This window comes from Myodes glareolus, chromosome 15 (assembly GCF_982192425.1).
Source record: "Myodes glareolus chromosome 15, mMyoGla1.1, whole genome shotgun sequence".
NCBI lineage: Eukaryota > Metazoa > Chordata > Mammalia > Rodentia > Cricetidae > Myodes > Myodes glareolus.
The window spans coordinates 67,892,574-67,916,779 of record NC_142040.1 but is presented as its reverse complement, the minus strand read 5'-3'; the positions used below and the strand labels follow the sequence as shown (position 1 = coordinate 67,916,779).

The 24,206-nt window shown below is 47.2% G+C and overlaps 1 protein-coding gene across 2 annotated transcripts in view; it reads left to right on the top strand.

Annotated features, from left to right (window-relative positions):
* Positions 1-6,096: 6,096 nt before the first annotated feature.
* The window catches only part of Trio (trio Rho guanine nucleotide exchange factor), a 286,618-nt gene continuing 268,508 nt past the window's right edge, over positions 6,097-24,206 (top strand). For both annotated transcript variants that reach the window (XM_085676587.2, XM_085676586.2), the window contains exon 1: positions 6,097-6,268. In XM_085676587.2, coding sequence (XP_085532713.2) covers positions 6,112-6,268 — 157 coding nt within the window. In that variant the 5' untranslated portion in view covers positions 6,097-6,111. The remainder of the gene's footprint in view (positions 6,269-24,206) is intronic.

Sequence of the window (24,206 nt, the reverse complement as noted above, 5' to 3'; positions counted from 1 at the left end):
ATCCAACAAATATTATCCACAGATAACTCTATTCCTAGAATTACAGAATCACTGCCCCCCAAATACTAGACATGTGTACTAGCTTATGCACTGGTTTTCTGGGCCTGACATGACTGTTAAGAACTAACAACCAGAAAACTTAAACAATAGACATTTATCACCCCAGGCTTCCAGAGACCTCAACCTTCTTTAGTCCACAAGTCTGGATCACATTCAGCGAAGAGTCATGATCCGTCTGAATCCACTAGGAAAACCCTTCCTAGCTTCTTCATTGATTTGGAGATTTGCCAATAGCCTTTGGCTGAGATGCATCAATGCAACTCATGCAAGACATTCTCCATTTTTCTCCTCACCAGACCATTTTATAAAATGCATCAGCTTGACCCAAGTCTTGGACAATTATGTCTGCCATGTCCTTATTCCCAGAGAAAGTTACTTTTAAGGTATTGTGGGTTATGTGTTCAGTATATCTTTTTTGGGAGTGGGAGATATACAGCTCTACCCTTATCAACTAGGAAACAATTTAAGACATAACTTTTATACCAAAATAAATATGGATGAATGAAAAGAATTCAGATTTATTTTAAAGAAAATCTCCACCAATGTCAAAGTCATATTTGTCATGTGGTGGCTCCTTGGGGTTCCCTCCCAGAATCTCAATACAGTAACTATCTCCTGCTTCTTTACTCACCTTTATTTTAGGGGTTCCTTTGCTGAAAAAAAAAACCTGAGAAGCATCAATAAAGGACTGTGTCTGGGGTTTATAGGAGACGGCTTAGTCAGTAACACTTCTGCATACGCTTGAGGACCTGAGTTCAGACCTTCAGCACCTGAATAAAAAGCCACCCACATGGTGGTTAATACCTCTAATCCCAGCACTGGGGAACTGGACATGAGCAGTAATGATCTCCAGGTTCAGTGAGAGACTGTGTACCAAAATGAAGTAGAGAATGGTAGATAGATAGATAGATAGATAGATAGATAGATAGATAGATAGATAGAACCAACATTAACTTCTGGACTTCCTACACATGTGTACATGCCCTAACATACATGTGTATGCACACATGAACTATGGCTGGTCTACTAGGTAACAGAAGGCATATACTTCAACACCTGACATATAAGCCACTCAACCAGGTCAGAGTTTTCATTTGATTTTTCTTTTTAATATTTTTATTTTATCTATCTATCTATCTATCTATCTATCTATCTATCTATCTATCTATCTATCCACCTATGTTCATTGTGTTTAGCCTGCATGTATGTCTGTGTGAGGGTGTCAGAAGCACTGGAACCGGTGTCACTGCTGGGTGTGAGCTGCTATGTGTGTGCTGGACATTGAACCCAGGACTTCTGATAGAGCAGACAGTGCTTGTAACTACTGAGCCATCTCTCAGGCCCCAGGGTCTTTATTTTCTTATGTTACAAGCAGTCCAGAGGGGGCCCGCTCATCCACTTTTACCACACAGTCTGTCTAACAGTCACACTGTGGCTGCTTTACCTTCACCGGTACGCTGGTGTTTCCAAAGCTGACTACGGAAGACAAGGAGCAAATGGATGCTAAATCTGCTCTTTTGTCTGTAGCTCATGGGGGTCAGTACCACGGTACACCAACACCAGAGTTGGGAACTGCACGTGTTTAGCGGGGCTTCATGTCTACCAAGGAGAGTGGCATTGAGTAGACAATTGGCACTGGGTACCCCAGAAGGTGTTTTGCATTTTGTTGCGTGTCCTTTGAGCCTCACATAGCTACAGGTACACAAGAAGCACACACTGGCACCTGCGTGCTAATCACGAAGGACTGCTCCATCTCCTAGGCAAGACACTGAACACAAAACTCGTAAATAATAGAATGTGGCACATGATTAAATGCTCAAATAACTGATGTGCAATTCAGGGAAAGGAGAGATCAACTTGAGTTATGTAGGAGCTTCAGGAGAGAGGATGAAATTGGAGCCGGATTTTGGAGGTTGAGTAGGATCAACAGCAGCTGTTGTGAAACCCTGTTTAGAACTCCCTGCACACGCTCAGATGTCAGGGGGAGCCTGCATGTCCCATACTCTACCAAAATGTTCTCTCACTCTGTTCTTGGACTGAGTACCTGAGACAGAAGAATTGGCCAGAATTTCGCTCCCTAGCGTATAGATCTTGCCTTGCCAAATGCATGCCAGCCGTTTCCTGTCCATTCCAACCCCCAATGCCCTGAGCAGCAGTTACCGCTCAGCCACATTCCCCTTAAGGCCATCTCCCAGGACCCTGAGTTCGCTCCACTCAGGATCTTTCCAGCACAAGTCACCCTTTCCAGGTGTCACTTCCGAGGCCCGCCACTGACATGCTGCCAATCTGCCTGAGGCTGCATGAGGCCATCAAATCTGTCCCTCTCATCCAAACAGTTTTCCTTTTCTTGAATCTTAAACTTTTCTCCACTCTTTTATTTTGTCAGAAGAGACTGCAGAGACAAATATTGGCACTTGGCTCTGAGTTTTAAGAGAGACACTCTTGGAATCCTTGGCAGAGAGACGTGGAAAGAAAAGTTTGTTGGGTACTAAAAGCCAAGTCTCTTGAAGAATAGAAAGGTTACACCAAAGCCAACAGATACGGAAGGAAAAATGATGGGACAGTAATTCAAGAAGAAAATTTAATGTTACCCATCTCTATCCCCCTCTCCCCCCCAAAAAAAAATAATAAAAAAATTCTTTCATTGGGTTTGGGGAGTAGAGAAGGGTAGCATTAAATCTTGAAGTGGGTACCCAAGCAAGCCTGTGCTCAGGAAGTCTTGAGGGTCTAAGAGAAGACTGAAGCTGTCTTTTTCTAGGGTTGGGCTGAGACTGAGCACCCCAGTGAGCAGCTGAGATTTTCCTCATGGCTGCCAACTGATCTGGGTTCCCATGGATGGGTGAGGTGTACCAATAAGGATGGGCCTCAGGAACGCAATGCTCAAAATCTGGGCAGGGTGTCCAGAATGGTTCGTGATATCCAGGGACCAGGTCCAATCTCTCTGTTTTTCACTCTGAAAGCCTCTGGGAGCTTAGCTACGTAAGGGAGGGAAAGACGTTACAGATGGGAATTAACCAAGAGAAAACCTAGAGAAACGATGCCAACACACTTGAACTAAAGGTCCATGCGGTGTGGACCTGCTGGCTTGTTCTGTAAGAGATTGATCATCTGATTTAAAATAAGTTTTAAACATACTTTTTTAAATGGTAAACGAGGTTGACATTTACTGAAAAGGTGTGGAGAGAGTTCGCGTGCACCCCAGACCCAGAACCTCCTCTTGTGGGTTTGCTGTTATTGACTAACATGTTTTTCAGATTTCCTCAGTGTTAACTGTAGAAATTTCTCACAACTCACCAAGATCACCACACTGAGCCGAATATGGTGGCACACAACAGTATTCTTAGTGATTACGCTCTAACACTTGGTTACGCTCTAGCACCTGGGAGGCTGAGGCAGGAGAACGGAGAGTTCAAGGCTAGCTTGGGTGACAGAGTGAAAACTTGTCACAGAACAAATCAGCAACAGTAGCAAACAGTGACACGACACTGAGTTCTAATTCTGCCTTAGGATTCTCACAGCTACGACTGCTGATCAGTCTTTTTTGATTTTTGATGACCTCGAACGTTTAAGAGAGTGCTGGTGAGGTAGTTTATAGGAAGTGCCTCATTCATAGCATGTTGTTTATTCATCTGGAGGCAGGAATTTCGGGAATGAAGACCATGGTCTTATCATAGCTGGTCCACACTGCCAGGGCCAGTGTTGTCTCTCATGTTCATCTCCATCACCAGGCTAGTGCAGGGTTGTGGTTTCTCTGCTGGAAGTAGATCAGCAGTTTTGTTCTCTTTGGAAGGAAAGTACTATGCACAGCTTGTATTTCAGGAGAGGGGACTTCTGCTCCATCTCATTCAGGGCAGAGCCTCCACAGAAATTACTTGTAATTCTTCCACATTGAGAATTTGTCTATTCCACCCCATTTGCTTGTTTACATCAGTATAGACTAAAAAATACTTATTTTGTGCCAATAACCAACTAGTGCTGTATTTTCTTACTTAAATTGTTGTAGTTCTGGCCATTAGCAGCTTTTCAATTGTTTCCTATATCTCTGGGGCAGTCTTTATCCCTGATGACTTTTTTCTTAGGAAGCCACTTCCTTACCTTCTAGCACAATAGGATGCTTTGGGATCATGTTAAATATCTCCTGTCCCACAACCAGAATCAGCCATTTTCCCAAAGACCCCCTAGTTCTTTTGATTGAAGAAAAGTATTGTATTAAAAACAAGATTTTAGGGCTGCGAAAATGTCTCTGTCTGTATAAGGAGCTTGCTCAGCAAGCTTGGAGACCTGGATTCAGATCCTAGTACCCCCAGTAAAAGGCTGAGTGCAGTAGTTTGGACACTGGGGAGGAAGAGATAGGAAGATCCTTGGGTATTGCTGGTCAGCAGTCAAGGAGTTCAGATTCAGTGAGAGAACCTGTCTCCAAAAATAAGGCGAGGAGTGATTCACTGAGTTAGACACTTGGTTGCGACCTCTTGCATCCACATGAACATAGACACATGTCCCAGCAGATAAGAACACACACAGAGAATGAGAGAGAGAGAGAGAACGAGAGAGAGATCTAATGATCGGTGTGTGGGATATTATGAAAATGTCTCCAGGTGGAGACAATTGACAGAACAAGAGGGCACATATCCTAGCTTGGATATATACACACAGCTGTAGGTCTTTACACACATCTACAGTATAGTGAGATGAACACGAGTTCCAATGGATGTCTTCAACCCTCGTCCTGAACAAAACCGATCACTCTAGACTACTCCCCTGGCTTGTCTGAGACTCCCAGGGGAGAAAGCCCTGGTGACTACTATCCACTAGTTCATTTAGTCATAGTTCTGTTAAACATAGGTAGGGTGTAATTTGATTAAATTTGTTGTTCTGTTTTCTCCAGTATTTGATCTTTACTTATCTGGCACCCATTTCTTCAAGGCACTCGTCTTGCAGGCTTGACATAAAGCAGAATTTGACTATTCCACACAGCTCACTTGACGTGTGTTTTTTTAAAGACCTCTTTCCTTCTCTGATCACCCCTGCCTCCATAAATCTTCCGCATACAGCTGGGTAGCCTGAGGACCAAGCACACTTGGGAGATGGGGATTCCCCGCAAGCCCCGTTTTTTTTTTTTTTTTTTTTGTATGCAAGGAGACGGTAGACTAGAGCAGATAATCTGTTTTCATTGCCTCTCTGCTCATTCAACAATTATCGAGCCCATTCTACAAGCCCGTGTCAGCGCTGCGCCTGCGAGGGACACACCAACCCTGTGCCCTGGTCACCCGGCCCCGCGGGTGACATAAATAATAATGAAACCGCTCCAGCGCTAGGTTCGCTTGCCGTGTAGGCGTAGGCGTGAGAGTCCTGGCAGGGGGCGCAGTGCCGGGCCTGGAAGGCCAGCGTAGGTCGGTCACACTTGTTCCTGCTCCTCCCAGGCTTGGAGCTGCCCTGGAGGAGGAAACCTAGCCCGCTCCACGTTCCAGCAGCCACTCCATTCCGCCCTCCGGGCTCACAGGAACGGCCCCGCCCCTCCATGGTCCCGCCCACAACAGGCCCCGCCCACCAGCCGAGCCCACGCTCCGGCCCCTAACGAAGCTCTCCGGAAATTGCCGAAACCCCTCTTTTTCCTTCCTCTCCTTTCCCTGCTCTCCCTTTCCTTTCACCGGGGCTCCCTCGGCCGTGATTTCTCCCTCCCCCTCCTTCCTTCCCCATTGGAAAGCAAGATGGAGGCTCGCTGCTGCCGCCGGCGCCCGTGATCGCGGAGCTCCGCCGGCCCCGGCCCCCGCCCTCGCGTGTCCGCGCCGTTGCCCGCGCCCCGGCCGGCCACGCCGAGGCCGTGGCTCCGCGCGTCCGCCCCGCGCCAGCCTCGCGGCTCCCGGGCGGTGTCCTCGTCTATGTGGGCGCGCTCCTCGGGCCGAGCCGCCGCCGCCCGCCGCCCCGGGACTGTGCGTCCGCGCGCCGGGCGCGGGCAGCTGGGTGCTCGGTGCCGCCAGGCCAGGCGCGGGCAGCTGGGTGCGCGGAGCTAGGGGCGCGGGGCCCGAGGCGGGCGCGGCCGCCGCCGAAGCCATGAGCGGCAGCAGCGGCGGTGCCACCGCCCCGGCCGCGTCCTCCGGCCCCGCGGCGGCAGCCAGCGCGGCGGGCTCCGGCTGCGGGGGCGGCGCCGGTGAGGGCGCCGAGGAGGCCGCCAAGGACCTGGCCGACGTCGCGGCCTTCTTCCGATCCGGTGAGTCCCGCGGCTGCCCCGAGCGCTCGGCCGGCCCGGCGCGCCCCGCTCTCCGGCCCGGTATAGCCCTGCGCGCTCTCGTCCCTGTCGCCGCAGCGGGGCTTGGCGATCCACGCCGGCGTGTCAGGTTGCCCACGCCGCCCGTGTGCTGCGTCTTGTTCCGGGCGCCTTTGCTCGCTTCCCCGGCGCTCGCCCCTTGTGCCAGGGTAGACACCCCTCGCCCTCCCGCTGCAGTGGCCACGGCCCCGCGGGTTGGGGCGCCGGCTCTTTGTCTCTCGCTGGAGGGCCGAGAAGGCGGCGGCGGGGACGGCGTGGGCGGAGGCCGGTGTCCCGGAGGACGAGCTCACCGGGGCCGGGGACAGCGGGCTGTGCCTTGTGCTGGCCTCCGGGCCGCTGGTAGCTGGATCCCCGACCCCATTATCAGCGAGTGTCTTGGCTCTGGGCTCTAGCCCATCATCTAGCCTTGGCGTACGGTTCTGTGAAACGGGGCAGCCATCGCACCTCAGCGAAGGGACCCAGGATGGTGGCCAAGCTGAAGCGGCGGTCGGGACGGCGGGGTCGAGCCATTGTCTCTGGGGGAGGCCCGGGGGAAGGACATCTGGGACCATGGTGGCCTTGGGGAGAGGTGCGGAGCCAGGGCTCGTGGGCATTGCGTGGGTGGCGTGGACCTGGAGGCACTGCTGGGTGGTTGGGGGGTCGGCTCTGGCGAGCCGGGGTTGGCCGAGGAGGAGGCTAGCGCGGAGCCCGGCGGGCGGGAGGGGCTCGGGTGTGCGGCTCAGGGGGCGTGACGGGGCGTCCCGGGGACCCCGGTGACGGCGCCTCCTCCTGGCCCGGCCCGGCCCAGATCCCGCGCGAGCCGGGCTCGCGTCCGCGCGTCCCGCGTCCCCGCGTGCAGTTCGCTCTGCTTGTGCGTCCCGGAGGGCACCGGCGGCGACCCGGGGACCTCCATCTCGGAGAGCCGTCCCTGGCGGGCTAGGCTCGGGAGTGAGGATGCAGACTCCGCGCTGGAGAGCCGGAGAGAGAGGCCCAGGTCCGGTCCCGGAGAAGCAGGCGGACCGGGGAGGGCGCGGGGCGGCGGTTCGCTGGCCTCCCGGAGAACTGCTGGGAGAGCCTCGGGGCCTGGTGAGCGGCCTGCACCGGGGTGAGCGCCCGAGGCTGACGGCTCAGGCTCTCCGTGGCCTCTTTCAAAGTCAGCTCCCAAATTGGGTGAGATCAGGGCGGCAATCCGGGTCACGGGAAGCTCGCAATAGAAGCGACCAGCCTTGGGCGAGGCAGAAGTTAGCAGGGCCGTTAGATACCTGGTTTAGTTCAGTCTTCTTGATCTTTGTCTGGCAGGGTTATTTTTGATTCGTCTTAACCGATTGGTTATGACTAGAAGTGACACATTCCGTCTCTGCCGTGTCAGCTTGGGTTTAATATACTCCCCAGCACTCCATCTCCGGTGAGGTCCTTGCGGAAAAACAGAGGTCTAGAAAAATACCAGCTCCCTCAAATGAAAACTTTAAGAGTTTTTGAATCTATTTTTTTATTTTTTTTTGGTGTGTGACTGGCTGGGTAGAGCAGAAGTAAGCTGTGCTTCCTCCATGCCCAGAAGATATCGTTTTTCCTCTTTCTGTCATCTGTCACAGAATAATAGACTTTGACAAAATTCAAGAAAGCCCTGAAATGTTTTGTTTGTTTGCTTGTTTATTTATTTATTTACTTGGTGCTGGTGAGACTAAACTTTCTTATGTTTTATGAACCGTTGAGGAATGGCTTGTTCCCAAGATTCCCCAAAGACATGCTGGCCTTGAGTACCTCTCCTCACTCTCTTCCCCGCTCTAATTTTTTCGTAGTCATGGGTTGCCTGTTCAGTTTAGAGTTCCTGTTCAGGTAATGCCACTGCTTTATTCCTTTATTTCACCCTCCAACGTGACTAGACAGGCTGCTTGTTTTAGTTAATTGATTCATGGTCAGGAACCAGGGTAGGTTTTGGGATTGGCCTCAGAAGACCCGTCCTCAGACCCGTCCTCTCTCAGGGGTGGTGTGCACCCCTTTTAGAAGTTATTTCTCCACCCCTGGCAGCTTTGGATGCCTGTTCCAGATCCTAGTGGTTGGCATCTAGGCCAATGGTGTCCTGTACAGGATGCAGAGGGGCTGATAAACTTGGCATGGGCTCCATGGTTGTAAGGATAGCTTTGGCCTCGTGGAATAGAACGGTTCATGGCAGGGAACCTCCAGGACGGATTTGATTGTAGGTGAACGTGGAGGAGAATGAGTTGCTAGTCCATCTGTATTGTCTTTAAGATGTACAAACAGGGAAAATTCTATTTCCCATTGACTGGGGAGGATAGGTAGGGTGTGAACTTCTTCAGGGTATCTGAGCCTGGCCCTGAGATTACCAGCATGTCGGAGGAGACAAAGGTTACTATTGCTTGCCTTCCCCTCCTCAGGCCTGCGGCTGCGGTTGTTTGGCCCCCTTTCTGTTTGGTCCTTCTTGTTCTTTATTAAGCTTTATTTTTGTGGCCATAGACTGAAGCTGGTACCTGTGGTTGGATGAAAGAAAACGGTACCAGCTTAACAGAACTTTTTGACAGAGCAGCTCAAAAATAGAATGAGCTACTATGTCACTTTTCTCCCTCATCAGTGGAGGTGTTCCAGCTGAGATGCTGTCACCTGCCAAGAGTTGAAGGTGGGTGCTGGGGACTCGGAGGGTGGGGGAGATAGCCCTTGAGGACTACTCCCCTCTCCTGTGAACGTTCGTAGTTCCTTCACAGCTGTTGGTACCTGCACGTTATTTTTCGGTTTCCTTTGACTCTCAGGGCAGTCGTCATTGAGCATCCTTCCCACTTTAGGTCTGTGCTCCTATGCTGCTATTTTGTTCTCTTCGCCACGCTTTATTAAAGAAAAGACCCTATTCATTTAGGTAATCCTAATCAGCCACCCTGAGGCTTGGCATTCACTGGCAGGCCAGTCAGTGCTAAAGTGGGTTGGGTGGGCGGCTAGCAGGTTTTTGTCTTGTTTTGTTTTGCGTATGTTAGTGGAATTTGGACATCACCTTTCTTTGTTCAGAGTGGAACATTGAAACAGATAAGGAAAACTTCCAAAAAAAAAAAAAACAAACGTAAATAGAGATACTATAGAATGGAGCTGGACCAGCGTTTGTGTCTTACGGATGAGGAATCAGGCCCACAGGGAGGTCATGTGGCTTTCTCCCAGCGTGGAACCGGGTACAGGTGGAATCAGGGTTAAGCTATGACTCCAGTGCTTTTTCCCGGATGCCTGTCATGGCCAGGATGTTGCTTACATTAGTTCTCAGTGCCCCTGGGACCAATCACTTTTATTGCCAATCTATTTTGGGTCCCTGTCCTTGTGGCAATAAATCATTTTTTCAGAGCTCCGTATTTAACCTTGGTAGAGTATGTGTATGGGGGGTGGGGGAGACTTACATAAATGCATTATTTTTAACCTGCCTGGCATGCTTTGGTTGGCGTTAAATGAGTGTGTGGAGAACAAAGGTTTGCGGTTATTCTGAAGCCATCACGGTGGGTTTGTTTCTTTCCAAGTCTTATTCTGGATGTCTCTCTGCAGCCCCTCTCTTCCCTAGGACTACATGAAGAGAATTGAGTGTGTCACTTTGTGAGGGAGCAGCGTGCATGCTTTTATATGCTTTGATGTGATGGTTTCCTTATGGAGTATGAGCAGGCTTTTCTCCATATTTAGGCTCTGAGTACCAGTAAAGTTGTGTTCTGAAGCTCGGAAGCTGTGGTCCTTTAAGTTCTAAAACAGCAATTGTGTTCTGGAGTAGGGCCTTGGTACCCTCTTTATTCTGAGAAGGAAAGCTGAGAAAAGTGCTAGAGAGTGCTGGCCTCCTCCTCTTAGGTGGCGATGCTAAGCTGCTTTAGAGGGCACTAGGAATCTGAGATGAATAGGTAAATCCCTCAATCCATGAGAACAGTAAAGTCACCACTGAAAGCAGCTTTCCATTGAGTTTGGCGAGCTGGAGCTGGCTTGTTGAGGTGGGGCCTTGGGTTTTCCCCCTCATCAATTTAACTAAGATTCAAGGGAAGGAAGAGTTAGCAGAAGCTGTTTTAACTCTTTTAACTTTTCACCAAGAGTTTTGAATGAAGTCAGTGGTGATGTTCAAAGTGAAATGTGGTTTAATTATGATTCTTAACGGTATGATTAAAAAAATGCAATTAAGACAGTTTTTTTAAGAACTACTCCCTACCCCCAGAAGACAGGGTTTTTCTGTGTTGCCTTGGCTGTCTGGGAACTAGCTCTATAGCACAGGGTGGTCTCTAACTCATAGAGATCCACCTGCCTCTGCCTTCTGATTGCTGGAATTAAAGGAATGTGCCGCCACTACCCAGCTTTAAAAAGTTTTTAAATGTTATGATGAATTTGGAATTTGTTCCTACTGGAAAGTCAGAGGTAATGTTTGAAGTTATCAACTTAAGTAAACTGTAGCTGATATTTGTTTTTGCCTACTCTTTACTCCTGCACTGAGAAAATAAAATGTTAATCTCATATTCTTGGCAGAATTCCAGAGAAAAGTCAAATTCTTAATCAATAGCCACACTTACTTAGAAAAAAAATCACTTATGTTGACAGAAGTGAGCTCTGTTACACTATAAAAAGCAGCAGTGGTGACCTTCCTCATCCCTCATCGCTTCTGCTGGGCACTGGGCTTTATGGCCTTAACTGCATTGTCTTGACAGTACTGTGGGCAGACGGGTCCTGTGCTGACCGTGAAGCCAGCACTTGGGTAGCAGTTCCACACGGGAGGAAGCTGCTTGCTGCTCGGCGTCCTTCCCCTCGCTCCTGCTTCTCTGTCCTCTGGCCCTCACACTTGGTGAACTGACGGGTGATTGAGTGATCTGCCTGGAGCACAGGCGTGCGATGTATCTTCTCCCTCTTTATTTAATCTGATGGAGTGCAGTGGCCAGAAAGGGCTGTTGGCCAGAACAGTAGCACAGGATTGAACGTATTGATGGGAAACTTCTCAGTGACCGTTGGGGAGCTGGCTGCTTTACTTTTCAGCCGGATCCACTCTGAGATGGACAGTCCACGCTTGCATCTCTGAATTGATAAAAGGAGCCTAAGGGTGTGGGGAAAGACTCTACTGGCCTTGGTGTGTGTCTGTTTCCTCTACCTCTGTCCCTGAGTCTTCCTGATCTCTGCTGTTAGATCCACCCCCACCCCCGCCCTGAGAAACCTTGTCATAACCAAATCCCATCTACTTTACTTAAACTCCCTACCAGCTTATAGAGACCAGTATCTCCAACACGGCTCTGTTGTGATGCTATTAGGGCTCATGGGCAGACTTTCTTGTTTATGGGAAATCTTGTTCTTAACATTTACGGTGGGTATGTAAATATTCAGGGTTTCTTCTTCTTCTTCTTTTTTTTTTGAGACAGGGTTTTTGTTTTGTTTTGTGTGTGTGTGTGTGTGTGTGTGTGTGTGTGTGTGTAGCCCTGGCTGTCCTGAAACTCACTCTGTAGACCAGGCTGGCCTTGAACTCAGAGATTCACCTGCCTTTGCCTCCTAAGTGCTTGGATTAAAGGCATGTGCCACCACTGCCCAGCTTCAGTTTGAATTCTTAACCAATAGTAGAAATATTTAATTTTCTTCATAGTTGTGTGACCTTAATTTCCTCTTTCTACTTCCTATCCATGTAAGAAAGCCCTTTAAAATCAGAATAAGGAGCCTTCTGCCCGCTTGGGAAAGTTTGTTCGCGTGTCGCAGGGTGAGGAGCTGGTGAGAGAGGCTCACTTGGGGTTGCAGTGAGCTGAGCTGCTGCAGGAGGATGGCCTCTTGAGCTGTCCTGAGACTTTGCCCCTTGGAGTGTTTAGTCTGATGGCCATGTGTTTCGGAGTGCATTTTGTTGATAAACACACTCAATGTGTAGCTGACTGGCCCCATGTCTATGACTGACAGCTGCTGTTCCTGCCGCTCTAAGTTTTCCCTCTCTGGGCGTCTTTGCTGCTGCACAACACGCAGAGGCACACCTGCAGAGCCTCGGCACTCCTGGTGTTAAAGCAGGCTTTCTAGGGATGGGCTGTGTTTCCAGAGACAGGCTGCCCCATCTTACTGTCTGCAGAGCATCCCTGGGCTTTCTGACTTTGCAGCTACCTGTTTCTCATTCTGAGGAGTGAGTGAATTGCTAACGTGTCCGTGTCTCCCCCACAGAAGAAAAACCTGTAACCATGAAATAAACGGCTCTTCCTGAACTTGGAAATGTAATTCCCATGTACAACTCACGCGTAAAGGATAATCTTCAAAATTTTTAGATAAGAGTTTTTGGTACTTTTTTCTTTGTTGGTTTTCATTTTTGATTTTGTTCCACTTCCTCTTCTTACACTGACCCCATACTACCTTTCAATTTATTTACTTATTTATTTAATTGTTGTTTTAATTAGTTGTGTGGGTGTGCGCGTGAGTGCGTGTGTGCATGCTTGTGTGTGTGACAGAGAGGAAGAGAGAAAGAAAGCAAGTGAAAAGAGACCTAAAAGCACACCTGTTCTTCTGAATCTGCCACGTAAGAGCATTTAACATTTAACACCTGCCTGCTCTCCAGAAAAAGCTGGTGGTCTGTTAGTATTTCTCTTCCACCGGCCACTTAAAACTGTGATTCGTCCGGTCCTATGTAAGATGTCTCTTGTACCTTTTTTCTTTGAAACTAGAATCTCCTCTTCAGCATGTGGTGGTGCAGTTTTGGTTACGGGTGAGTCTGTCAGCTTCTTCTGAGGGTGCCTGACCTGTCCCATTTCACTCTTAGGAAGGCACCTGTCCCCTTTATTTTCCTAACAGAGGGAGAGAGTAAAGTGACCTCACTGCAGAGTCTGGATTGTCATTTTGAAATTTAAATACATAGATCCTTGAGTATTGATGGTCAAGGCTATAATTTAGCAGTGTAGATCCAAATAAAAGTTGAGTGAAAGATTCCAGGATATAGCAAGCATTTTCCCTGCGTTGGTTTGGACTCTATAATTTAGTTCCTGTTTCTCTTTTCTTTCCTAATGACAGCAGAGACTACTTTAACACAAATAATACAAGCAGCTGCAGATATCCAAGTGAGGTGTGTGATGGCCAAGTTGCTTTATTCGGTTCACATCTGTTGCGGACTACAGGGAAATCTTGATTGAAGTGTTGATCCCATGTCTTTGACCGTCTGGACTGGATCTAAGTGCTGGGAAGTGTCTGTGACTGTAAATGCAGTGTTGGCAGGATGGGAAGGGCAGGGTGAGCTAGCCAGGGATGTTCCTTTGGCTATCATCATGTAAAACATCATAATGAGTCCTAGGACTTCCTGTCTAACTTAGGAAAAGAGCAAGCGGGTATGAGCAGGACCGAGGCCTAGGAGCTTCTTTTGGAGTGGCTGTGGATGTCCTGACTTGGTCTGTGGAAAGCTATTGCATTGTCTCCACTCTTCCTTTGCTGTTTGCCATGTATAAGCAGACTATGTTGAGAGACAGTGGTAGTGGGGAGCTTGATTTCTCCCTTCTCTTTAGTGAGGCATTTCTTAGGCATTTGTTTTGGGCTCTTGTATCTGTGGGGTTCGTTTTCATCAGCCCACTTCATCTGGTCTCCTCATAGTTGATGGACAGCATGATTTTTATGGGATTTTCAAAAAAAATTCAGTTTTAATTCTTAGTATGTGACAATTTCCAGAATTGAAAGGGTGGCTGTTTAGTGTGAAATTGTGGGTTACTTTTGACCCATTATTATAGTAAGTCTTTTATTTCTTTTATTTTTAAGACTTATTTATTTATTATGTATACAGTATTCTGACTGCATGTCTGTCTATATGCCATACCAAAAGAGGGCACCAGATCTCGTTATGGATGGTTGTAAGCCGCCATTTGGCTGCTGGGAATTGAACTCAGGACCTCTGGAAGAGTAGCCAGTGCTGTTAACAACTGAGCCATCTCTCCAGTCCCCAGTCTTTTATTTCAAAGTAGCAAAGGTAACAAAGGGCAGGTCTGCATCAGTGTAGTTGAATTGTAGCGACTCTGTTACTTTTGCCTATTCATGGTGTTTAGTTGGCTCTGTCTGCACTGGTAATTACATTTAAAGTTACAGTTACTTAGAAAGGGAAGAAACTATTTTGAGAAGTCAGACCTGTGCTCAGCAAAGAAGAGCTTTACTCTGATTTCCTACCAGTTACCATTGCACTCTCTTTGCCTTGTCTGTTCCTGTGTGGATTTAGATACATTATTTACTTATTGTTTGGTTGTGAACCACTTGAGAGTAAGTGGCAGATGGGATGGTGCCCATTGCCTCTAAGTCAGTGGTTTTCAACCTGTGGGGTAGCAGATATTTCACATATCAGATATTTACATTAGAATCCATAACAGTAGTGAAATTACAGTTATGAAGTGGCAATGAAATTATTTTATGATTGGGGTCACCACAACAGGAGGAACTTTACTAAAGGGTCGCAGTGTTAGGAAGATTGAGGACCACTGCTCTAAATGGTTCTGTGTGTGTTTCTAAAAACAAGAAAATGCCCTGACGTAATGATGAAGATCAGGAAATTTTTACTTTTTTTTTTTTTTAAAGTAACCTGGGTAGACCTTGAACTTGTGATCTTCTTGCTTTGGCCTCCAGGCTGGGATTACAGGCCCATAGCACTCTACTTTCTGAGTACAATGACATCAAATAGATCTACCAACTTAATAAATGCCCTTTTAACAATCAAGAAGTAAAAAAGATGATCCATGATGATTTTAAGACCACGTATTACATTTAGTTTTTATAGTTCCTTAGATACCATCAGTGAGGACATCTTCTTAGTTTTTCTTCTGTTACCTAGATGTTATTGAGTGTTTATACTGACAACTGTCTGTTAGTTTGGCATGTATGATTCCTCATTAGATTCAGGCCATGGAGGGTTTCTCATAGCAACATGAGCAATCCTACCGCATCCAGCTTCCCTGCCCCCTGCATCCAGCTGCCTCACTGCATCCAGCTTTTCCCCTGCATCCAGCTGCCTCACTGCATCCAGCTTTTCCCCTGCATCCAGCTGCCTCACTGCATCCAGCTTTTCCCCTGCATCCAGCTGCCTCACTGCATTCAGCTGTTTTGCTGCATCCAGCTTGCATCCAGATGCCCTCCTGCATCCAGCTTGCCCCTTGCATCCAACTACCCCACTGCCATCTAGCTGCTTCACTGCTTCTAGCTTCTCCTCTCCATGCAGGCTATTTCACTGCATCTAGCTTCCCCTCTACATCCAGCTGCCCCATAGCCATCCAGCTGCCCCACTACCATCCAGCTGTTTCACTGCATCTAGCTTCTCCTCTCCATCCAGCTGCTTCACTGCACCTAGCTCCTCCTCTGCATCCAGCTGCTTTACTGCCATCCAGCTGCCCCACATCCAGCTGCCTCCCTGCCATTCAGTTTGTCCCCCGCATTCAGCTGCCCCACTGCATCCAGCTGATCCGGTGTGGTAGTGGCACTTTCATCACTTGGTTCAGGTGGTGACTCCAGGTCACTTTTCCTTTGTAATTACTTAGCATTTTGTGGGGAGATAATTTGAGGCTGTGCAAAACCCTCTTTCTTTCCTTTTTTTCCATTAGTTAGTTGTGGCGTCCCTTGTAAATTTTGTCTGAATTACTTGTTACTTGATGGTTTGCCAAATGGTGATTTTTCTAACAGTATCATTCTTTGTTATTGTTTTTCTACCATGAAGAAGAGATTCTCCTTCTGCTTAACTTAATGTGTGTGCTAAGTGTGGCCTCATGAACCGCTGTCTGTGCGTCGTGTTGGTTATGGCCTTGCTGTCGTTATCTTGTTTGCTGCTCAAATTGTCTGCAGTTTGAACAGTGGCTTCAGGCTGACTCCTTTATCTTTTGTGACCTGTCTCCATCATTTTATTGTATTTTACTTCTTTCTCACTTCGTGGCACAATAAATTGCTCAAGGATCATCTTGTTTTTCCCTTGCCCCAGCCCTGATATCAGCCATTACTGATTCATTTTAGCAGAGTGGGCACTAAGTGTGCTCATTGCCTGTAGAACCTCTCAGTGAACTGAGCTCACGAGTGTGTGTATAAATACTGCATAACCAAACACACACTTAACGTAATTACACAGTTACATTCATACTCAGGGCCCTTTCTCTACCTAACTGTAGGAAAAATCCTGTGTTGGACTCAGGCATCTGGCTCATACATAGGGGGCTGCTGCGTGTTGCTGGTTCTATGTTTTCTTGCTCTACTTTGATGGGGGAGGTGTCTGGCTTCTCTTACCTCACGTGCAGGAAGCAATGGCAAAATGCTCGCCTCTGCAAGGCAGTGCACAGAAGTCCACTTCAGGTTGAAAATGTTGATCAGCAGTTCCGGTCAGCAGATGAAGCCGTGCTCTTCAGCTCCCCAGAGGCTGCCAGACGCCATCCCAGCTTGCTTTTCTGTGATGCTCATGGAGTTGTCAATAAGGAGTCACCAAGAAGGAAAGAGAGATTAATTTCAAATAGATATTGTTTATTAAAATGACACGTGTTGTAGGGGAAAGTTTATTGTCTTCATCTCATTGTCCAGTACTTGCTGAAGAGAAGACCTAAGAAGGTGTTAGATCAGTAAGAGTACCTGGCGAGGTGTCTGCATGGCAGCTGCACTGAGAACGGCTGTCGGCTGGATGAGGCAGGATTGGGCCCGGGTTGTCTCAAGCCTGCAGTGCACTCTGCCACTTGAAGTCAGGAGTTTGAAGATGCCGTGCTGGCTGCCTTTCCCAGAGAGCGCCTGTGGTGCATAGTGTGGTGATGCTTCTGTCTCAGTGTGCGGTTTCTGGGAAGGATATGAGTGTGAACTGTACATGTGTGTGCACATATGCACTCAGTTCTAGACGTCACAAAATGGGGGGTGAGATTTTTTTTGTGTCCCAGGCTCTTCTGGTACTGTTTGTTTGTTTATTATTATTTTTGCATTAAATCATAATGTGGAATTTTGATCCTTGATTTAGGGAGATAGGCTTAATTTCATATATTGCATTCTGCGCTTTCTATAAATATTCTTGTTAAATTGCATTTGGGAAATTTGGCCACTGTGCTTTCTGAAGTCCTTCACATGACTAAAACGTTTTGTCAGAAAAGGATGGTGGTTTCTTAACACGTTAAGAGCGACATTTTTGATGTTAGTCAAGTTGGAGCATAGAAGGTCGTGACTGAGGATGCTTGCTAACAGGCCAGGTGTCCTTGGGAGAGGCTTTAGGGGGATGATAGGAATGGTTTGTGTTAGAGAATGGGCATCTTTTACAGCAGTGGAAATATATGAGAGCCACTGAATTGTATTCTTTAAGTGAGGTGAATTTTATAATACTGAAATTACAAACCAATGGAAGAAAAGGGGCCTGAATGGTAGGTTCTCGGATGTGTTCAGTTTCGGGGTGTTTTCTGTGATCCCCTTCGAGAAAGGCAATGGTAACCCGGTTGCATGCAGGTGGACATAGAGCACACAGGGCTCTTTTCACAGCCTTTTGGGACAGACTTGAGGTTACTGAGTGAGCAGGTCTCCTAGGGATGGTGACCAGAGTCCCCAGGGAGAGCAGCACTTTACTGCCGTGCCTGCTTCTCTGACGATTGTCTTGTGACTGAATCCCAGTTAGGGGGCTTTCTACTGACCCCTTTTTGTTGATAAGGAATGTGAGTGGGAATGGGAGGGGGAAATCACTCTCTTTGACAGGAGATTATGACCTGATCTGACCTCTGCTTACAATGTGGTGGCAGATTTAAAATTTCTGTAGACTGTGGATTAATTTTTTTTTTTTTAGTAAGTTTCAATGAAAAGAATTGAATTTCCTTCCTATTAATGGTCTCAGACTGGATGAGTTGTCTTTTTGGGTAGGAAAGGGCATGGCTAGGTAGGGTGAAACTGACTGTAGTTGAACTTCTACAAAGTTTGGAGAAATTGACAGGTAGCTTTCAGCTGTGTTCCTTCCTGTGTAGAGTGGTGTTAGCATGATGTCAGATCACAGGCCATGCTTTCCCAAGAAAGTTGTGCATGGCACATTAGAGGCACTTTTCCTCACTTAGTTTGTGGGGGGCAAGGTATGGAGTATTTGGTTAGAGTACAAAACAGATACTATTAATTTACAGAAAGGCAGTTCTGTGTCAAGAATTATTATTGTCTGTGCTGTTGAGTTCAGGTGATGCTCCTCTGCACAGTCGACATGCCATAGTGTGCTTTGACCTCCCTTGAAAGCAGACCTTTCAGGAGGAAGACAGGATTTTGTGAGGCTTTGAAATTTCTTCTGGGTGTGGTTCCTGAAAGAAGTGAAACTCCAAGACTTTTGTTCTTTTCAGCACTGCAGATGGAAGTTTCTGTCCCGCCCAGTCCCACAGCTGTTCAGTCCCAAAGAAATATACAGAGGCTTATATTAATTAATTATAAACTGTTTGGCCTATTGCTCAGGCTTATTACTAACAACCTGTTACAACTTAAATTAACCCATAATTCTTATCTATGTTTAGCCGCGTGACTTAGTACTGTTTCTCAGTGAGCCATTCTCATCCTGCTTCCTCTGCTTCTGAATGACGACTGGCATCTCTGCCTTTCCTCTTCCCAGAATTCTCCTGGTCTGGTTGTCCCACCTGTGCTTCCTGCCTGACTAGTGGCCAATCAGTGTGTGTTATAGTAAGCCAATATGAGTGACAAATCTTTACAGGGTACAAGAACAAGAACATTATCCCACAGCACAGCGCTCTGAAATTCTCTGTTCTAGTGTATACATTAAATGCACATAAAGTGGGCTGGCGTGCATCTGTTAGACTCAGTACCTGCAAAGGGACCAGAGGCACCGGGACAAGAGCCTCTTAGCACAATGTCCTGTTGGGCGGTGACCTCCATGGGATGCATACTCTGTCATCTGTGTTTCTTAGTTCCAAAATGCCTGGCTTAGCATTAGTTAGCACTTGAAGTGGTTTTCATCTTCAAAGGACTTTATGGGCATTATTTAATATACATGACACTGTAATGAACGAGCTGTTTATCCCCTGAGCAGCGTCAGTATGCCGGGTGCCACACAGCTGGAGAAGACAAAAATAATGTTCTGTCCAGTGGGAGTTTATAGTTTATAGCAAGATGATTAGGCAGGTTCTCTTTTGGCCTCCTTTTAAAATGTGCTGGGGAATAATGTAAAAGTTAAAATTAAAGAGATGATTGGCGAGCACAGGCTATGTAATTGAAATTGCCCTCAGGGTGAAAATGAATTTTGAGATGCTTTTAAAAAGACATAGCACATTAGGTCTCATTTCTCACACATTGCTTGGTAGAAGTGGTGTCTGCCTTTGCTGTAGGCTAGGGCGGCAATGTAGACCACGCAGAATGTATCTCCGTCCTCTTGCCCCACTCATCCCAAATGCCTGCTTATATTCGCAATGCATTGGATGCTGTATGACAGTGGAGATCGCATGTGAGGGCTGGTGGATTTCCGAGCTGCAGACCTGATCCACTTTCTCCCGAGCCTTGACAGATTCAGGCTCAAGGGGAACTTGGACTTGACCCATCAGCATGTCCTGCACTGTGCCCAGCACTTCTTGCATGCGTTTGCTGCACTGTGTCCTCCTCTGTGGTTTGCTTTCCCGATGAGCTCTGCTGCCTTTGGGAAGGTGCACTTGTCTGTCCTGTGCATGCTTCCTGTGGTCCATTGGTCTTGGCATGGCTCCTGTGTGCAGCTGCCTTGGGCTCCGCTTCCTCTGTGTTACACTTATCTCTTCCCTTGTGAGTGTGATCCCACTGTAGCTCCCAGGAGAAGCCTAGTGAGCAAGTCCTGATTTATACCCATCTTTCCTTAATTGAGACCAGTGCAGTTCCTGGACTTTAAGACACAGGATCTCTCCATCTTGTTCTAGGATAGTGCTTTGGAATCTGTAACCCAGATGCGTACGTAGACAGGTCTTCTAAGCCTTAGCTTAGTTGTGGGTTCTGGGGATATATACCTGCCCAGATATGTTATAATAAACATCCGAGGCCAGTACTTACCAGGAAAATGTGCCTATTTACCTCACAGTTTCGGAGGCTGAAAGTTCCAGCTTCAGGTTCTGGAGAGGGCCCCTGAGTGCTCCACATCTTGGCAGATACATAGCTAATGAGAGTACATGCAGGCAGTGGAAACCCCACTGCAAGACAGGAAGACACAGTGATTCAGGGTTCAGGCTCTCTCTCCATAGCTACTGCTCTCACGAGAACTAACTCAGGCTCTCAGGAGAACCACCTGAATCCCTTCTAAGGGCAGTACTCCCTGTGACCTGGGGATTTCTCATTAGGTCCCACCTCGTAAAGATCTGTCCTCCCTTCTCAATATGACCACACTGAGGATCAAGGCTCTAGCTGGTGTGTGTGTGTGTGTGTGTGCATCCTTTAGGTATAAGACATACACACACTCTGGCAGGGACCACAACCAGTACTGAGTGAGGAGTGGTAAGTGCGGTTTGTAGATTCCTTCCGTCAGTGTAGCTGGCGCGAACGAAGAGCCTGAGAGTGGCCATCTATGAGGTGCACGTGCTTTGTGAAGGAGAAGACACCACTGACCCCAAACTAAAGAAGTGACAGTGTTGCTATGGAGATCTCGCACAGTTCTGAAGGAGAGTGGAGCGATCACATCGTAAGTGATGAGAACAGATGGCTTGTCATCGGGTTCTCTCAACCCAGGCTCTCTACTGATACCAGAGCAGTGCAAATGCCAGTTCTTTGTTCTTTTACTGCAGAGATCATAGAGTTCATACGGAGTAGGATCCAGAATGGGTAATAAATGCCATAGACACGGTGACAAGTGGTGGTGACGTAGGGTGGCGGAGTATTCGAGGCATCTTGGAATGGTCTCTTTAACTCTGCCCTTAGAACACGCATATAATTTGTATTTTTTTCAGTTTCCCCTTAATAAATTTCATACTGTCTCTTATTGTTATTTTTTAATGCTGGAGAATCAAACACAGGATCTTGTGTAAGCATCCCACCTCTGAGCTATATTCTCAGATCCTTAACTTATTATTTTGACAGCAAGAGTCAGGGATGTGTGTGTGTGTGTGTGTATGTGTTTACATGTATGTATGTCTGGTAAGTGAAGTGTGTGTGTGTGTATGTGTGTGTGTGTGTTTACATGTATGTATGTCTGGTAAGTGAAGTGTGTGTGTGTGTGTGTGTATTTTTGTTGTTAAGGTCTCAGTGTATAGCCTTGGTTGCTTGCCTTGAAACATCACTTCTGTCTCATTCTGTCACGGATCATTTCATCTCCTGGCTTGATAGAAACTGTGATATAGTGTCAGAGGTTTGTTGGCAAAAGAATATTGTAGGACCATTTTAGGTTTAGACAATACATTTACTCCCAAGATATTTCCACATATGGTCAGCTGAGTAAGGGGGAGTTTTTGTAAGGCTGTCTCTTCAAGGTTTTTAACCTCTTCTGTTCTGTCCTGGAATGAGGTAACCTTTTGACTGTACCTCTCCTTAATTAAGAACAGTGGTACTCTGGAGAAAGCTTGGCTGAGCTGGCAGATAATACAGACTCTCCATGCAGCCTGTTGCTTCTCGTTTCCACCATGACTACAGAGAGTGAATAGGTGCTGAAAACACTCCACACGATGGAAATGGTAGATAATTCTGTTAATGTCACTTAAAATAAAACTTACGTTTGGTTGTTGTTAATATAGTTGTATATTCTCTTGTGCTGAAAGCATTTTTCTCTGCTGCTGGATTCCTGTCTTCTCAGCAGAGATCCACAACCAGTTAGCTTGCCTCTCTTGGATGTAGTAATTTTTCTCTATAGTGAGTCAGTTGAGTGACGTATGTCCTTTGACACTTGCATGTCAGCAATAGAAAGATTGTCTTAAAGCATCATCAAAGTGCCTCTGGGTTTCTGGGGATGTAGTTCAGCACTTGACTAGCTGGCCTGCAGGAAGCCCTGGATTTGACACCCAGCACTGTGTAAAAGCAGAATTTGAGACTAGCCTGGGCTAAAGGAAACAACAGAAATCACCACCACCACACAACAACAGAACATCTGGAGAACAGTTTTAACAGAAAGGCTCAGCCAGTAGAGTGAGGGAAGTGTGGGAGTAAGCCACAATTCTTTGGGTCAGCATTACATATCGGGCTCAGCTCCCTGATAACTGGATGCAGCAGAAGGGGTTAGTGCCGTCTGCGTTATAAGGAAGTTGTCCAGGTGTTTAGATGCCTGACTTGAGAGGCCACTTGGTGTTGTAAAAGTTTGTGGCTCTGTTGTGTCTGCCCTTCCTCAGAGTACTTCGGGAAGGTTCCAACAGTGGCCTCTCTGCCAACAAATCACTGTTACCTTTGCTCAACCTCTTGCCCCGGTGTTGCTAGGATTCACCTTTCCACTCAGTCACTCCTCTGTTTGTCAGTGACTCTACAGAGAAATTTCCTCATTGTGTGCTTAAGTCAAATTCAGGGTTTTACACCTAGACTTCATATCCTGAAATAAAGGTGTCCATTTACATGTTGAGTGACTTAAAAAAAATATTAGCAGCATCTCAGACCCCTGAGAACTGTGAATCAGGCATATGCTGAAGCAGAATGGATGGCCATTTTATGCTTGTCTGTGGTTGTGCAATGGCCAGACCCCTGGTTCCCACTAAACAAAAGACTGAAAAAAAAAAAATGGGTGGATTCCAGAGGTTTCTACCACCCTCGTTAGCTTAGCCTCCCTAAAGCCGTGTTTTCATTTTATTTCCCCAGTTGTCTGTCCATTCTTTCTCAGGCTCAGTGTTTCAAAGGGACTTTCCTTGCTCAGGAGAATGATTCACCTCCAGGTCATTCTCCTGCCTCAGCCGTTCTTAAATAGCCTTCTCTGCCCGGAAGTAAGCTTTTCCAAGAAGCCCTGTAAAAAGCTGTCAGAAATCCCCTCCTGAGAGCGTGTCATTCTTAGGGCTGTGCCTGGGCAGTCTGGCCTCCAGAGGCAGCAAGGTGACACAGCAGAGTGACCAGGGGCTGCTGGGCACACCCACTCATTCTAGCTGCAGAAGTGTTTTTCTTCCCAGAATGAACACTTAATTTTCCCGTAGTGTTTCCTTTCTCCTTGTTTTATCCTCTCTGACAGTCACAGAGGAGGTGGGCAGAGCTAGGAGGTTTTGTTTGTTTGTTTGTTTTGTCTTTGTTTTTCTGGGACTGGAATTTAGGAGAGATTACTGTAAAGCATTGATTCCCAACCTGTGGGCCGCAACCTCCATAGGGGGCTCATATCAGGTGTCCTGCGCTTTAGATTATTTCTAACAGTAGCAAAATTGCTGGAATGAAGTTGCAACAAAATAATGTTATGTTCAGGGGTCACCACAACATGAGGAACTGTGTTAAAGGGTCGCAGCGTCGGGAAGGTTGAGAGCCACTGCTGTAGAGTCCGATGGATTCTACTTCAAGCCCCGGCCACAGTCGTACACCGGAGGGGAGTTGTGCCCTCTGAGGTGCACGTTCCTCCTCCACCCAGAGGCCGCACCACTCTCTGCCCCCTCCCTTCTCTACCTGTGCCCCTCACCTGTCACCTGGCAGTCACTGGGCTCATTCTCCTAGGGTTTGAACTAACCACTTTAACCAGGGTTATCTAGATTAGCATTAGCGTTTGTTGTGATCCTGGTAAACTTGGTTTAGCACATAAACCTGATGGCTGTTATTTATTTATTTATTTTGGAGCCATTTGGACCCTTTTGTTAAACTGTATTATTTCTGCCTTAGCACACATAATTTTTCCTTGATGTTTTATTTCCAAGCTCTAAACGCCATTGAGCATCAGTCTACGCCTATTTGTGCCCCTAGTGCGTGGGAATAAGCCCGGAATGCTGCATCCCCGGTCTCGGGGGCCAGTTCCCTTCCTGTCGCTGGAGGCAGGTTAACCATTGAATCAGCAGACTTGGACAGAAGTCCCAGACATTTTATGATATGATGTCCTCACTGATAAAAGGTTTCCTGGGAGCAGGAAGAAAGGAATGAGAGTGAGCGAGCGTATTCTTGCAGA